Source organism: Ornithorhynchus anatinus, chromosome 5, assembly GCF_004115215.2.
Source record: "Ornithorhynchus anatinus isolate Pmale09 chromosome 5, mOrnAna1.pri.v4, whole genome shotgun sequence".
Taxonomy (NCBI): domain Eukaryota; kingdom Metazoa; phylum Chordata; class Mammalia; order Monotremata; family Ornithorhynchidae; genus Ornithorhynchus; species Ornithorhynchus anatinus.
Genome location: NC_041732.1, coordinates 40,610,725 through 40,628,362, shown reverse-complemented (window position 1 = coordinate 40,628,362; position 17,638 = coordinate 40,610,725). Strand labels below are relative to the sequence as shown.

The following is a 17,638-nucleotide window of genomic DNA, read 5'->3' as shown; positions in this document are numbered from 1 at the left end:
ATTAGAATGGTAAATTTAAAGAAGCCAGTTGTAACCTTGATCAACAGTGGTATTTATTGAGCACTTACTTTGTGCAGAGCACTGTACTAAGTGCTTGGGAGAGTATAGTACAAGAGTGAACAGGCATATACCCTGCCCACAATGAACTTACGTATTATAATTGTATCATTTTTTGATGTGCCCTCATCCATGAAAGAACAGGTATGATCAGAGGTGGGTCAGGGGTGATCTGGACAATTTCTTGGGGCCCCTGATGAAGCAGGAAGCCCTGCATTTTGGGGTTACAGAATGCCCCACCACAGTCCCTCCCTCTTCAAATCTGCCAGAGAGTCACTCTCCCCCCACTCCGCCTTCAAATCCCTACTGAAGGTGCACCTCCTCCAAGAGACCTTCCCAGACTCAGCCCCGCTTTTCTTCAACTCCCCCTCCCTTCCATGTCACCACGACTCTCTCCCTTTGCTCTTCCCCCCAGTTCCCGCCCCACAGCACTTGTGTATATATGTCTATATCTATAATCCTGTTTATATTGATGCCTTTTCTTGTATTGATGTCTGTCTCCTGCTCTCTAGACTGTGAGCCTGTTGTGGGCAGGGATTGTCTCTCTTTACTGCTGTATTGTTCTTTCCAAACACTTAGTACAGTGTCCTGCACACAGCAGGCACTCAATAAATACGATTGAATGAGTGAATGAACAGTCACTGTGAGCTTCCCAAGGGGTTTGGGGCCTACCAGCCCTTTGTCTCCCCTGGTAGAGTGTGAGCTCCTTTGGGTCAGGGGATATGCCTTGGGCTCCTGTTTTACTTTCCCAATCACCAAGTACAATGCACTGACCTCAGGTGCTCAGTAAATACCTTCACTGCAACTACTTGTAGCAGGAATATGAAGGACTTGTAGTGTGTGGAGCCATTACTAATCGGGGAGAATTTGACCCAGTGCCTGGCCCTCACTACTACTTACTTTCTCACCCCTCTTTTTATGTATGTTGGAGGAAAGTTCTGCCAGACTGGCCTTGTAAAAAAAAATACGCATCCCAAGCCCTCCAGCTCCATAGCTCTGATTCTAATAATAATAATTATGGTAATAATAATGGTATTTAAGTGCTTATGTGCTGAGTACTGTACTATATACGATAATCAGGTCAGACATAGGCCCTGCCCCTTATGGGGTTCACAGTCTAATGAGGGAGAGCAGGCACTGAATCTCCAGTTTAAAGATGAGGAAACTGAGGCCCAAAGAAGTTAAGGGACCTGTCCAAGGTCACATGGCAGGCATGTGGTAGAGCCAGAATTAGAACTCTGACTCCCAAGGCTGGGCTCAGTATCAGTTTCATAAATTCCCTGTGTAATGAATTCTCAGCTCAGTCACATGTCTGCTGAGTGACCTAGGGGAAGTCACTTCGCTTCTCTGGGCCTCAGTTACCTTATTTGTAAATTGGGGAGTAATAGTGGACAAACCATCAATCAAGCAATTATTTATTGAGCACTTAATGAGTGCAGAGCACTGTACTAAGCACTTGGGAGAGTACAATTCTAACAATGTAACCTGGTAGACATGTTCCCTGCCCATGAGGAATATGACCTGTGTTGAACCCAATTAGCTTGGCTCTACCCAAGCGCTTAGTAAGGTGCCTGGCACATAGTAAGCGCTTAACAAATACTACAAAAATATATGTATGTGTGTATAAAGTATTCATATTTGTCAATATAAACAGAAAGATCTTAAATAGCATAACCTTTAGATATCAAAAATATCTGTTTACATGCAGAATAGTTCCCTTTTTATCCAGTGGGTCAAGATGGCAGTATTTCCCCAATATAGCTTTGGAAATTTAGCCAAACAAGCTAACATTCACACCCGAAAGTTAGAATGAGTAATCGTCCTAGGTGGTAGGCTTCATGCCGTGAGCCTCAACTGTCCGGTCAAAGTGCCGTGTTTCAGATGCCAAATGACTTCAAGTCTAATGTATTTGTTATTTATTGAAGAAAATAAACACCCCTGAAAAATGCAAGGGAATCGGAAAACCAAGAATGGTTTCACAAGTAATTGAAGACAAATACGCGAATCCCAGAATCAGAGGATGGGCAGAGACTTTGAGATGATCTAGTGATTCTAGTCAAACCCTTGCTTCCAGGCAGGGCCGAACCAGCCACAAAAGATGATTATCCATACTATTTTTAAAACCTCCACCAAAAGCAATTCCATAAGTTCCCTTCGGAATGCATTCCAGTCTCTAAAACCATTAGTAAGAAAAATTTTCCTGAGGCCTTAACTCAATCTTCTCCATCTTTCTGGTGATCAACCTACAAGAGAGATGAAAGAAAACCAATTCCCGGCCTTCTCTAAGTCACCCTTTATGAATATGAAAAACAATTTTCCTTAGGTACCTCCTTGGTGCTAATTCCCAGTTCTTCTGTCTTTTCCTCAAATAATCATTCTCCTTGCCCCTTAGCTCCAGGTTTCTCCATAACTTTAGCGTATTTATTGGTTAGATTGGTATAGACATGAATTCAGAAAATACGAAAAGGTTATTCAGGGAACATTGAACCCACTTGAGCTTTAAACAGTCAGGTAGCTTGGAACAAATAAATGGTTTCCTAAGAGGTGGGTTGTCAACACGAATAAAAGCTGTCCACCTATGTCTCTCTCTCTCCCCGTGCCCGGTTGGTAGCCTCCTCTGTCAAGCCCGGTCTGCTCCCCAAAACATGGCCCCCATCAGATGTCAGTAAAATATTGGCTGCTCTAGCCATAAGAGCCCCGGGAATGAGACACAAAATGCTTGGGAAGGGGGAGCCAATCATTGGACTTCTCTTTTTGCCACTACTGCAGCATTCCTTCCCAGTCCCAGTCAGAGGTATTTGTTGAGCACTTACTTTATGCAGAGCACTTTGGTGAGTCCTTAGAGAAGACCCAATCCCTGCCTACAGGGAGTTTAGAATTTAAGGGCCTGTAGGAGTGTAACCCTGTAAAATGCCAGTGGGTTTCTGCCATTACAAAAAAAAAATCAGAAGCAGTAACAGAGAAGGCTGGATAGAGGGGCAAAGCTGCAAAACAAGAACAAAGAGGAGGGATTCATAGAGAGGGACAAATAAATGTCCACCAGTTGTTTCCCCTCTGATCTTTCCATGTTGCTGCAAAGTAGGAAGATGAGAAAGGGAAATGTGAATGGGTACTGGGGGGGAACAAGAAGCATAGAAATGTAGAGACTGAGAGTGACCAACAAGACGAGAATGATAAATGCAGGTAAGAAGGAGGAGAAGCTAGACCAATAGGAAACTTGGGAGATAAGACGATAGAGGAGAGTAGCGTGGAGAAAATTGTAGGATTAAAGGAAAAGGGACAAGAAAAAGGAACAGTACACAATCTATCTAGCTTATTTAAGGGACTAGATATGTTCAGCACAGTCTGAATGCAGCCAAGAATGGTGATTAATTACCAGAAATTCTTGTGTATGCCTCAGTGCTTTCTGAGAAACCAGAATTCACGTTTCTGCTTCTCCCACTACATTATTACCTCATTCATAAGACTGTAAGCTCCTGTTGCACTTCCTGAGCTCCTGGTACTACAGTGCTTTTAACTCAGTAGGGACTCAATATATTTTTTAAATGGTATTTAAGCGCTTTCTAAGTGTCAGACACTGAACTAAGTGCCAGGGTAGATACAAGGTAATCAAGTCGGACACAGTCCCTGTCCCACATATGGCTCACAGTCTAAAGTGCTGAATCCCAATTTTATAGTTGAGGAAACTGAGTCACAGAGAAGTTAAATGACTTGCCCAGTGTCACCCAGCAGGCAAGTGGCAGAAGTCGGACTAGAACCCAGGTCCTCTGACTCCTAGGCCCATGTTCTTTCTAGTAGGCTATATCGCTTCTCTAGTAGATGCCTTTGTTTTGGGTTTTTTTTCTTTTTGGTATTTAAGTGCTTACTATATGCCAGGCACTGTACTAAGCGATGGGGTAGATAGCTAATCTGGTTGGACACTGTCCTTGTCCCAGTTGGGGCTCACAGTCTAATCCCCATTTTTACAGGTAAGGAAACTGAGGCCCAGAGAAGTTTAATAACTTGGCCAAAGTCATACAGCAGAGACGTGGCAGAGTCAGGATTAGAACCCACGAGCGTCTGACTCCCAGGGTCATGCTCTATCCACTAGGCCACCCTGCTTCTTTGATTGATTTTCCCGAGGAGCAACAGAAGGGCTGGGAAGACTTGACTTTGGGGATTGAAGGGGAGGTTAGCAGAGCTTAGCCTTCCACCCTGCTGCCTCTCCTCTGTCATGGCCTCTTTGGCAGGCTATTTTTAGCCACTTCTCACCTGTCACCTACTACCACTCAGAGACCTTTAAATTTAATTTTAATTTTAATTTAGACTGTAATACTCTTTAAGAATCAACCAGCATGTTGTAGTGGATAGAGCACAGGCCTGGGAGTCAGAAGGTCAATGGTTCTAATCATGGCTCTGCTACGTGTCTGTGTGGCCTTGGGCAAATCACTTCACTTCCCCATGCCTCAGTTCCCTCATCTGTAAAATAGGGATTAAGATTATGCACCCCATGTGGGATAGGGAACTGTGTCCAACCCTGTTTTCTTGTATCCACACCAGTGCTTCATACAGTGCCTGGCTCATAGTAAGCACTTAATAAATACCACAATTATTATTATAATCAGCCGCTTTGAGGAAATACCTGCTATATTACAGTTGCCCAATTATGTTGCAGAAAGATGATGCAGTGAAAATCTAAAATGTGAATTTAGAGTGCCTCCCATCGAAGTTAGAAATGTCCGATTTGGTGTTTTATTGCTTTTCTGGCTTCATAGTTTAGGTTGGTCATGAGGCATATTAAGTTGAGTCAAAGTCCTACTGCACTGTGCTCCTGATACATGAAGAGCTTTTTACTTCAAGTCTAGGGCATAGTTTACTTTGTCTATTCAGGAAGTTACTTTCAGGTGAAATCTTGCCCACTAGTCCTCTTTGAATTTATCTGCAAAAGAACCAAAGGCAGGACTTTCCCCTAGAGGGCTCTCAGGTCTGGAATAATGTGAGTGCCCTACTTCATTTGTTGATATTCAAAGCTTGCTGCAGTTCATAAATTCTGATTGTGGTCTAGTCACTGGGTAATAATAGAAGGGCATGATTAGTGGAATTTGTGTCTTGTAGGGTTTGTAGGAGTTGGGTGGAGGTTTTTTCAATTTTCAATCTGTGATCTTTATGCATCTTTACAGCAATGGTAGCATTTTAGAAAATGAAAAGACAAAAATAATATATAGTAATGCATCATTGGGCAGGAGCATGCATTTAAATCGGAAAAACAAGGCTGTTATTCATGTGGTCCTAATGGGATGTTAGAAATAAGCAAAATGCCGAAGTAACTGCTCATTGTAAGGATACTTTTGAAAGTCTTCAGTTTGTTCACTTTGGAGTACCTTGGCATTTAGCCACCCTTTGATCTATCCAATTTCATCCCAGCCTGCCTTGTTTCTGCCTGGCTCTCCATCTGGCTATTTCCTCCCTTTGGGTCCCCCTCCACCTTCCTACCTCTGCTTCTCTCTGCCTGGCTCTCCTGGTCTTTCCTTTGGTCTCGCTTACTGATTTTCCCACTCTCTGCCTCCATCCATCTTTCGCCACTCACTTTCCCAGCTTCCTCCCTTCCCATAGAGGCCTTAGCTCTAAAATTGTTTGTAAAACATCTCTTACCAGAATTTGACTCATGTAAAAATATGCTATGACTATAGGTGCTTAAGGCAAGTTTCAGCACTGAGGATGTTTGCGTTATAGGAACCAAAGTAGGGAATTTCACACTGTTGAGAAGTGTTTGGAATGAATTTTTTGAATGAAGTAATCAAGAAGGGTGTGCCTAATGAAAGCTCACCGTGACTGTCAACATCCTAAATCGTGAGAGAAAGGAAGAGAAATATTACCTTCTCTCTTAGTCAACTAGTTTCAAAAGTCATCGGCCAATGCTTGTCTAGATAAGATCAGAGAAAGCAATGAGTAAGTCCTCTTGCTGTAAAATAAGGTATGCAAACTCATCCATCCACCACTGGACGGGTGTGGTACTGAATAAAAAGTGGTCTACTGGAGAGAGGCTACACTCAGTATCTTTTAATAATTAGAGAAAGAGCATAGGCCTGGGAGTTAAAGGACCTGGGTTTTCATCCCAACTCTTCCACTTGCCTGCTGCATGACCTCGGGCAAGTCACTTCACTTCTCTCCTTCAGTTTCCCCACAGCACTGATGTAGATATCCATAATTTTCATATCCGAATGTTAATGTCTGTAGACTGTAAGCTCATTGTGGGCAGGGAGTGTGTCTACCAGCTCTGTTACATTCTTATATTGAACTCACCCAAGCACTTAGTTCAGTACTTTGCACAGAGTAAGTGCTCAATATGATTGATAGATTTTTTTTTTCTCATCTGTATAATAGGGATTAAATCAAAGTTCCTCCTGCTTTCATTCATTGTCGTATTTATTCAGCGCTCATTGTGTGCGAAGCACTGTACTAAGTGCATGGAAAAGTACAATACAACAAACTATGACATTCCCTGCCCACAGTGAGCTTACAGTCTGGTGGGGGAGACAGACATCAGTACAAATAAATAAAATTAGAGATATGTACATAAGTGCTGTGGGGCTGGAATGGAGGAAGAGCAAAGGGAGCCAGTCAGGGCAATGCAGAAGGGAGTGGGAGATAAGGAAAAGTGGGACTTAGTCCATGAAAGCCTCTTGCAGGAGAAGTGCCTTCAGTAAGGCCTTGAAGGTGTGGAGAGTGGTAATAATAATAATGTTGGTATTTGTTAAGCGCTTACTATGTGCAGAGCACTGTTCTAAGGACTGGGGTAGATACAGGGTAATCAGGTTGTCCCACGTGAGGCTCACAGTCAATCCCCATTTTACAGATGAGGTAACTGAGGCACAGAGAAGTTAAGTGACTTGCCCACAGTCACACAGCTGACAAGTGGCAGAGCCAGGAGGCGAACCCATGACCTCTGACTGCGAAGCCCAGGCTCTTTCCACTAAACTGTGAGCTCTATGTGAAACGTAGACTGTGTCCAACCTGATTATCTTGTGTCTATCCCAGCGCTTAATTCAGTGCTTGGGACACAAAGAGCATTTAACAAATCCCATCATTATTATGATATAATTATCCGTAAGCACTGGAGCAGCAAGGATTTAATGCTGATCAAGGGCCTTTGCTACCAGTTGATCATCAAGTATTTATTGAGCAGCTGTCTCTAAAGCCTGCAACCAGAGTATTATCTTTGCAAGCACTCAAAGACCAACTCTCACATTCTCTCTCAGTCGGGTCCCCAGGGTAGGAGTGGGGTGTCTCTCCTTGTGGAGAAGAAGAGGTTGGTCTGAGGCCATATCCTCTCCTCACCCCAACACTAAATAGTCCTGTGTTAGTGTGAAAGAATTAACGCCCCCAACAAAGTGCCTAACTTACTAGCAAACATACACTTTGGGAGAATTGGATATGTTATTAGCGGGTAGGAGCAAGTGTTTTCTATCTTCATACAAGAGTGAACAAGAAGAGATGGGGAACATCAGGTATTTCTGTTAATAAACAATTTTCTTGGCCATGACAGTTACTGAACACTTTAAATATATTGCAGTTAAGAGAAAGTCGTGATGCCACTTTCCCAGGTTTGCAGAAAATACGTGTTTCACTTCCCTGTCTCAACTCCCGAATAAATTAGGCAAAATGCACCTTCCTCCCCCACATTCTCCCTAGAGACATGAGAATGAGGCAGGAGGAATGTGCTAGATGATCTTTCATCTGCTTGATCAATGAGAAGGAATGTTGATAGGAGCCCCGGAAGATAAAGGAAAAGAAGCTGCAGGGACTGCACCGCAGACCTTGCTGTAGACCAGTGTATCTGTAATTCATTTATATTAATGTCTGTCCCCTGTCTAGACTGAAAGCTTAGTGTGGGCAGGGAATTTCTCTTTAATGTTGTTCTCTCCCAAGCTCTTAGTACACAGACAGTACACAGTAAGCACTCAATAAATGCGACTGAATCAATGAATGAATGAACCAAGGGGATTAGGAGCAGTTGAGTGGAGCAGTGTTAGTGAGAGGCCGAAAGGAATTGGCTAGTGATGGTAGGACAGAGGGCAAAGGGGGTTAAGAAGAAAGCAAAGGGTCGCATTGGAAGGAGAAATGCTTCACTCCGCACCACTACTCTTGTGATCCATTGCACTGTGCTGGAGCACACTAGAACAGCAGCGTGGCTCAGTGGAAAGAGCATGGGCTTTGGAGGCAGAGGTCATGAGTTCGAATCCCAGCTCTGCCACCTGTCAGCTGTGTGACCGTGGGCAAGTCACTTAACTTCTCTGTGCCTCAGTTACCTCATTTGTAAAATGGGGATTAAGACTGTGAGCCCCACGTGGGACATCCTGATTCCCCTGTGTCTACCCCAGCGCTTAGAACAGTGCTCAGCACATAGTAAGCGCTTAACAAATACCAACATTATTATTATTATTAGAAAGAAGGAAAAAGAGTTTTGGAGGATTGCTCTGGCTCGTTCGACCCTTCTGTGGGCACCGCTGGCTTCACTTCCAGTGTCACTTCCAGACTGTAAACTCATTGTGGGCAGTGAATGTGTCTGTTACATCGTTGTATTGTACTCTCCCAAGTGCTTAATACAGTAAAACCTGAAATAATACATTTGACTGACTTCATCTGGTAGGCCCAGGCAGCTAGGGGTGCTGCCGTGGGGAAGCAAGGACAGCTACTGAACTGAGGCCCTGAGGGAAGTCAGTGCTTTAGGGAGAAGTAGGTGAGCATGCAGCCAGGATTCATCCACCTCCCATCTTTTCAGCAGCCCTGTGGCTCCCCTAATGTCTTGTGGTGCTGAGCTGATGATGGGTTCCCCCACTGGGGAGTTTCTAAACAAAGCTTTTCTCCAGCTCATTTTATTAGTTAAAATGCCTAGTCCCAGTGACTCTTATTCTGGTAAAGGGTGCTTTATTTGTCACTTGCCGATTGGACTAGCGTTTTATGTTAAGAAGTGCCCTCTCAGAAGATAATGCGTTGTGACAGCTACAGCTGTTCTGGCAGGTACTGAGTTTCTTTTCTAAAGCGGGGTTGACGTTTGACCCATTTAATCAGCCTTAAATAAAATCAAAGGTCAAGATTTGAGCTTGTCGGCAGCTCAAACCTAAGAAAGATAAGATTTTAAAAGGTAAATATTCCTGATCTCTGAAACATCTACATTTTATAAATATCTCATTTTCTAAACATTTTTGTCCCTTCTCTTGAAGGGTTGGTCATATTAGTTTACACAATTTAGAAATGGAAAAACTTGTTATACTGAAGCTGACGTAAAATAATGAAGCTTGGGCCAATAATTCACAGATACCATTAGTTCCTAGTATTTCATTCATTCAATTGTATTTACTGAATGCTTACCGTGTGCAGAGCACTGTAGTATTTCATTTGTGTTGACCAATTGAAATGCCTTATGTTTGGAAGCATCACGTGCCAAAGTTAGAGCCCATTAGTAGGTTGAAAACATTTATTTCTGCAAGAACAGACTGTTACAGGTGGCTGAGGATAATTGATTTCTCTGTATTTTCTTTCTGTTGCAGGAGGGGACAACGCAGCTTTACCAATTTGGGAGCAAAATATGGAATGTGTTTTACTGCTGACTGAACACAACCCAACAAACTGTATAGAGAGTAATTTGAAAACAAGCAGTTAGCAGTTTGTTTGGACTCTAACACTGTCCAGCACTTTCCAGTGTGAACTCACTGTTTACAAGGACTCTGCTTTTCAAAGCTTATGCCCTCAGGCTTTGCTTATTTAAATAGTTGTACAAAGGAAAAATACCTAGAGTCCCTATCAAAATGGCTATGGATGATTACTTGTGGATGGTCATTTTGGGCTTTATTATAGCCTTTATCTTAGCGTTTTCAGTGGGGGCAAATGATGTGGCCAATTCCTTTGGCACCGCAGTGGGCTCTGGCGTAGTTACCTTGCGGCAAGCTTGCATTTTGGCTTCAATATTTGAAACCACCGGATCCGTTTTATTGGGAGCAAAAGTGGGAGAGACGATTCGAAAAGGAATCATTGACGTGAACCTCTACAACGAGACCGTGGAGACGCTGATGGCCGGGGAAGTTAGCGCCATGGTTGGTAAGTGGCTTTATTCTTTGATGGAAAAAATTATCCAGTGACCTAGTTACTCGTGATGTCCTCTTATGCCTTATGTGTGAATGCGAATTTTGCTTTGGCTTTTCAAAAACAGTTTTGTCTTCTCTTCATAAGCATCTTTTTTTTGGGAGTCCAACTTCAAGTCTCTGAAAAGGTTTTTGACATTTATTTTTCCAAGCAGACGGTTGTGTTGTCTGAAGAAAAACAGTTTATGAAAGCCATAAAGAATGAGCTTGATTTCAGTGAGTCTTTTTCCTTTTCAAGCAGAGTAGCTCTTATTCAATACAATACCTGTTGGATAGCACTTGGAGGAATGGCACCTTACTCTGAGCATCTGTTCAGAGGGCTGCAACATGGACTTTTTCATTAATTAGGTGGGCCGGTTTGGTTTGTGGGGAGGAGAGTGCTCGAGCCATTTGAAAATAAATTAATGCCATAATTATTTTGATTTCATTTGGTCTTTTTTCTTCAAACCCTTTCTGGAGCAGTAGTAGAATGCTGAAACCAGAAGAGACCTGAAAAGTTCAGCCGATCGAGGAGGATAACTCTGCTTCCAGGCAGGAAAATAACCACGCTAGCCAGGAAAGATGGAGTACATGTAAAAATGAATATTAGTTTATAACATGATTTTAACTTACACTGCTGCCTTTTCACTCTGTGAAATCCTTTGCTAGTGCTTGTTTTGGTATATTGCCTCCACCCCTACAAAGCTATGTGTGGTCTGGTGGTTTTGTTTTCCAAATAGGAAATGCTTTTGTGCTGGCCCATCTTGCTGTTCTTGGTAGGCTAAGAGAAATGTGTCGAGAAGGAAGAAGGTGAGAAAAGCAGTCCTAGAACATATTTTGTCTTTTCTCTAGAACGACTGCAGAGCCATCCCTATGAAGATGGACGCTCAGGACAGTTAATGTGATCTTCAGATTGTAGGAGAAGGCAGTTAAATCAATTTATGGTATTTATTGAGCACTTACTGTGTGTAGAGCACTGTACTAAGCATTTGTGAGAGTACAGTGCAACAGAATTAGTAGATACTCTCTGCCCAAGAGGAGCTTACGGTCTAGAGGACAAGAGCGGCAGTTTGGAACACCTTTGAAATCCCTCCCTCCCCCTCTCCCATGTCAGTCTTGTGCAGCAGCGCAGTTAACGCCACTCCACTCTCTCAGCTGGCTCTGTACCCCTGGGGGACTCCACACCTCCTGACACTTACAGAGTGGTAGTTGTGTATACATCAAGCACTTAATGTGTTCAGAGCCCTGTTCTAAGCGGTGGAAAGAGTTAGACCCGATCCTTGGCCCTTCAGGGACTCACAATCTCAAAATGGCTCGGTGACAGACACAATAAAATGAAATAATCCCAATCAATCCTATTTATTGAGCACTTACTGTGTGTAGAGAGTCGCTTGGGAGAGTACAGCAGAGTTGGCAGACACATTCCCAGCCCTCAACAAGCTACCAAACAACATCCATCCTGTACTGCCCTGTATTTTGGCAGCTGTCCAGAGCACTTATTTGCCGAGTACTGCATGGGGCTCCGAGGCATGGAGTGGGAGCCCAGATTGGCCCTACCCGAGTGGTGATGATGACAATGGTATTTGTTAAGCGCTTACTATGTGTCAAGCCCTGTTCTAAGCGCTGGGATAGATACAAGATAATCAGATTAGATCCAGTCCCTGTCCCACATGGGACTCACAGTCCAATCCCAGCTCTGCTACTTAGCTGTGTGACCTAGGGCAAGTCACTTGCCTTCTCTGTGCTACAGTTACCTCATCTGTAAAATGGGGATTAAGTCTATGAGCCCCACGAGGGACAACCTGATATTCTTGTAGCTACCCCAGCTCATAGAGGAGTGCTTGGCACATAGTAAGCGCAGCGTGGCTCAGTGGAAAAAGCACGGGCTTTGGAGTCAGAGATCATGAGTTCAAATCCCAGCTCTGCCACTTGTCAGCTGTGTGACTTTGGGCAAGTCACTTAACTTCTCTGTGCCTCAGTTACCTCATCTGTAAAATGGGGATTAAGACTGTGAGCCCCACGTGGGACAACCCGATTCCCTTGTGTCTACCCCAGCGCTTAGAACAGTGCTCTGCACATAGTAAGCGCTTAACAAATACTAACATTATTATTATTATTATTACCAAATGCCATCATTATTATTATTATTGTTATTATTAATCCCCATTTTACAGATGAGGTAACTGAATCCCTGAGACATAACGTGACTTCCCCACAGAACAGACAAGTGGCAGAGCCAGAATTCAGAGCCAGGTCCTCCTGACTCCCAGTCCTGTGCTGTATCCACTAGGCCTCACTGCTTCTGGTGATGAGGGATGACCCAGCCTGAAGGAGTCCTCAAGACTGTTAGAGGTTTTTTTCCTCCACATTTGGAGGAGAGACCTACTTCCTCTGAACTGCTCCAACGGAAGGCAGCAGTAGGCAGGCTATCATGCCTGGCAAGCGGGGAGGCAGGAGGACAAGAAGAGTAAGTCCAAAGAGCGAGTTCATTCATTCAGTTGTTTTTATTGAGCGCTTACTATGTGCAGAGCACTGAACTAAGTGCTTGGAAAGTACAATACAGCAATAAAAAGAGACAATCCCTGCCCACAACGGGCTCACAGTCTAGAGTTGACTGAACACTCGCTTCGGCTTTCTACTGGACATCCCCTTTTCTGGGGAAAGTGAGAATGCTGGGGTACCAGAGTCAGACTTTGAAATCTCCTGCCTGCTCTCTTAATAAGGTGGGATTGAAATGAGGATTTTCTCCTTGGAATGTCCTGCATCTTTTGGGTTAGAGTTTGATAAGATTTTTGAGCCATCTGATCAAGAAAAGGCCATATTAAAATAATAATGATAATTGTGGTATTTGTTAAGCACTTACTAAGTGCCAAGCACTGTAAGAAGCGCTGGGGTAGATAAAAGGTAATTGGGTTGATCATAGTCCCATTCCCATGTAGGGCTCACAGTCTTAATCCTCAATCCACCTAATTATTACCACAAGAGATTACTGTGGGAAATGGTTAATGATCAAAAAGCAACCTGAAATGTTCTTCTTTACACAAAAACTTGGGGTTTTATCTGGGGTCTTTGGTAGCCAGGGTTGGAGGTGATTTAGGAAGCCAGTGTTGGATATAATATTATTAAGGCGTCCGTATCTTCCAAATAAACATTGTCTACTTTCCACCAGAGCCCTAATAGGAAGTTGATACTGGTTGATCTTAAATAACTTGAATTACCAGTTGATCAGTTGTGTTTACTGAACACGAACTGTATCCCCTGAGCTATACTGAAGTGCTTGGGAGGGTACAGTAGAGGTATAAATCACAACCCCTGTCCTCCAGGAGCCGAAATAGTGGACAGATTGTATAGAGAAATGGAGTCAAGTGGAAAAGAGTGGTGGCTGACTTTTTTGGAAAAATACCTTTCCTTTGACAGTGTCCCCCTCAATAGCAATAATAGTGATGATAATGGTATTAAGCACTTACTTTGTGCCAAGTACTGTGCTAAACACTGGAGTAGATTCAAGATAAGCATCTGTATTAAATAATAGGCCTTATTGGTAGGCAGAATTTTGAGGGAAAGGAAGTGCTACAGCAGTGGGTAAAGGAAGTGAAGCTAACAGAGAAGGTGAGCTTTCCAGCCAAACAGCTTTTTTCCTTCCCTGACTTTTGGCTCTCCATCAAGAGAATAGGGAAGACTCATATGCCAGACCCTATCTGACTCGACCAAGCCACTGAGGTTTTTCATGCCTTTAATACATATTTATTTTTTATTTGCTTTGGTTTTATTTTATTTTTTGATCTGCCCTTGGCTAAGCATCACGGCTCCCTTCCTTCCTCAGAGAGTTTCTGTGAAGATTAATTAGATTTTTAAAAGTCTGTGAAGTACTTTGAGCTTCTTGGAGATGCTATATAAATATATGGTATAGTATTATTATAGTGGTTATTACTATAATTATTTGTGACCTGCAGAAAACCAAAGCTTGTCCATTTAGGTAACCTGAATTCTCCTAATCCTATTCTCCTCGATTTAACATCCATTTCTTCTTTTCCCTCCTTCCCTGCTTTGTTTTTTTGGCTTCTTTCCAAGCTTCAGCAACTTTGCCCCCAAGCTTGTGTACCTGCTGTGCACCCTGTCAGAGCTGAGATGGAGCCAGTTGGGTCCAGTTTGGCAGGACAAGTTGTAATTCCAATTGAATCGCCTGAAAGGCTGTTTTTGATTCCAGCCCAGCACTGTAGCAGCATTCCCAACTTCCTCCTGGCCACTTCCTCACTCTTTTAACCTCTCTTGTTCAGTTGTCCCATTTGAGTCATTAGGTTTTGCAGAGGGCGGCTAGATAAATCAGATGGCAAGAAGCTTGAAGAATTTTCTGGAGACAGTAGCTACAGCACAAATGAGCTATTTCCTTTTTCCAGTATTTCTATCCCTCACTGCCCTAAACTGAAATTCTTCTACATATGCCTTCAGCTCACTCACTACCTCCCCACCCCCGCACCTTGAAATGAACTCCCCAAACTTCTGACCTCTTCAATCCACTTCTTACGGCTCCATCTCTAGCCTCCCTTAATTTTTCCTACCCACCTATCAAATGCCATCCCCTTCCCTCAGTCATTCCATCCTTCTCCGCAGAAACCTTTTTCAACCTCATGATTTTGCTGCTTCACCTCAGTTCACCCCGAAGTTTCCTGTCTTGATACTTAGCCTCCCCTTGTCTCTAGCCACGTTCATCCTCAACTATCTCTTCCTTCCACTAAGGACCGCTCTGTCCTAACCTAAACCAAATCACTGTTCAGTTTATCTCCCGGTTCCGTATCCTTCTTCCTCTCTACCTCGTCTCCCCCGTTCTCCCTGTCTCCTTTCTTTTGGCAGTCTACATATTCCCTGCCTTTCCCCATTAACCTTCCTGCTCCAGGACATTTTTACATGGTCAGCCAGAGATACTTTCCTGAAAGAAAACTGACTGCATGGTCTGACCTCACTTGGTGAGTTTTTAATATTCCATTTCATCATTAGAGTATTCCAAGTTTTAGGTTCTTTGATCAAACCATGGTTGTCGACCTGCATATATTTTCCTGGAATTGAATATGATTTCTGAAGAAACCACTGTTGAAGGGTGAGTCTGGGTGCTGCTGTGGAGCTTGTTATCAGGCTACCTATTCATCCTGGGCTCCTGCCCCTTCTCCCCTTCCATTTTCGAGTGGGAACACAGATGTCATAGCCTTTCTCAACTAGATGGTCAACCTGAACAGCACTTGCTGGAGCATCTGTCAGCACTGATTCTGAAGTCAGAATTGCGCAAACGAGCATTCATTTGTGGTCTTCCTGAACCCCAGATTTTTTTCAAGAAAATGCTGTGTCCACCCCAAAGTCCTGCTGCTGCTGCCAAGCAACCGGGCATCCTCCAGAATTAACATTTGGGATTAATAACCTGCGCTTCTTATCAATCTAGGCTTTGTTTCCTTGCAGCTATGTATAAGCTATTCAACAACTGTCTCTGAAAGCGATCTCTCCCAGCTGATGCTTTCAATACACAAGGCAGAATTTGATCTACTTCTACAAGTAGTCTGAAGTGAACTGTAGCCTAGAAAGAAACCAAGCCCGGAGAGAAGCAGAGAAATTAAAGTGATAGGAATTGAAGGGATAAATGCAGACCTGCGAGGGAAAGAGAAGCTTGAGCTGGGCCAGAAATGGGGAATAGAGATATGGGGGCGTGAAGCGGACACACCTAAAGCATTGTAAAGATTAGTGTGCCTTCTCAAAGTGGGGTATAGAGAAAAAAAAAATAGTTGGTGCCATCTATTTTTCCCATGGGCTGAAGTTGCCTAAACAAGGATCTAAATTCCTTAGTCTATCAATTGCAAAGGCATAATTATGAATTATAGAATGTATTTCAAAATCCTGCCTCTTTGTATTTTGCAATGTTCATACAAATCATCTCTGCATTTTCTCATTTGATTTGTCCTTTTTGCCAGGACCTACTAAATTTGGAGAGATTTGTAGCTGGTGCCGTGGGTATTTTGGGAACGCAGAATCCGAGTCTTAACTCCAGTGTTCAGTGAAGACCTGACTACTAAATGTGTTTGCTTTTAAATACTACGGTGGCAGCATGTGAAGAAGCATTCCATGACAAATGTAATGTAGGACAGAGATAGGAACATTATTAAGGAAAACAGGCCGTGGTTCATTTTGATACCTCATTTTGCATATGTATAACCTATACATATCTGACCTTTTTTTTTTTTTTTCTTCCAACCTGTAGGTTCTGCTGTTTGGCAACTGATTGCCTCTTTCTTGAGGCTGCCAATATCTGGAACACATTGCATTGTGGGGTCTACAATAGGATTTTCACTGGTTGCAATTGGTACAAAAGGAGTTCAGTGGATGGAATTAGTCAAGATTGGTAATTATTGTTTATTTTATTGGTAAGGATATTTGGGAGAAGTGTTCTTTATGTAGGAAAAGTTTTACATAAAATTGTTTTTGGGTTTAAACATTACATAGATATATATGCACATATGTACATTATTTCATATATATGAAATAAAATTCTATGCAGCTATTCAAATATTCATACATATTTGAATAGCTGCATCAAATTTTATTATTATATGTTGTATGCTTCCCCTCCAACTGTAAATTCTCTTCTGTCGTGTATTGGTGTTAAAAGTGAAGTTAGAATTTTAGATGTCATTTGCTTATACAAAAAAAAAGCCCAACAACTCCAAAAACATTTTGCATAAACTTTTCTTCCTGGGTTTTAAGCTGCATTCTCTTGGTGCCCAGAGTTACTCTTTGATGTTGGAGTCTCCCATCGGGAATGATGGATGAGACTTCAGGATTCAGAATCTGCTTGAAGGAATTGGTTTTAGGAATGGTGCCTCTCACATGCTGTCATTCCTGCCAGTCATGTTGCAGTGGGGTATGTAGTGCAGTGAGCCAGTAGATGGGCAGAGGCGAAACACACTTTCATGCAGGATTCATTTAATAGGGCTCTTTGATAGGAAATAAGGCACTTTAACTATTTCAGACAACAGGGGACTCTTTGAACTGAAAGAGTGTTTTGCTCCTTCAAAAGGACTTCTTGAGAGTAACTTTAAATACTAGGGAAATTGTGTTCTAAATTTTGACTGAGCTAAATGGAAATTATCCTGTAGAACAAAGAAAAATAATTTCCAAGGTGAGAAGGGAAAGGGATCATCTCCCAGAGATCCAGTATAAATGTCTCCTAGTAATCCCTCCTCCTCTCTCCCCACACCCCCACCATTCCCAAAAATCAGAAAAGATTTGCCCCTGGCTTTGAGCATATTCATTCATTCATTCAATCATTATTTATTGAGCGCTTACTGTGTGCAGATCACTGTACTAAGCACTTGGAAAGTACAATTCGGCCCCAAATAGAGACAATCCCTACCCAACAATGGGCTCACAGTCTAGAAATGTTAACGGAAACCTCCAGAGTGGTCCTGTTTCCCACACTCCCTCCCTACCCCCACCCCCAG

The 17,638-nt window shown here is 42.9% G+C and overlaps 1 protein-coding gene across 16 annotated transcripts in view; it reads left to right on the top strand.

Annotated features, from left to right (window-relative positions):
- SLC20A2 (solute carrier family 20 member 2) overlaps positions 1-17,638 on the top strand; it is a 125,777-nt gene that overhangs the window by 50,758 nt on the left and 57,381 nt on the right. For all 16 annotated transcript variants that reach the window (XR_485693.4, XR_485691.4, XM_007664607.4 and 13 more), the window contains 2 exons: positions 9,588-10,134; positions 16,399-16,539. Coding sequence is in view for 14 of the 16 variants with exons in the window: in XM_007664607.4 (XP_007662797.1) it covers positions 9,846-10,134; positions 16,399-16,539 (430 nt within the window). In the remaining 2 variants the exon portion in view is untranslated. The remainder of the gene's footprint in view (positions 1-9,587; positions 10,135-16,398; positions 16,540-17,638) is intronic.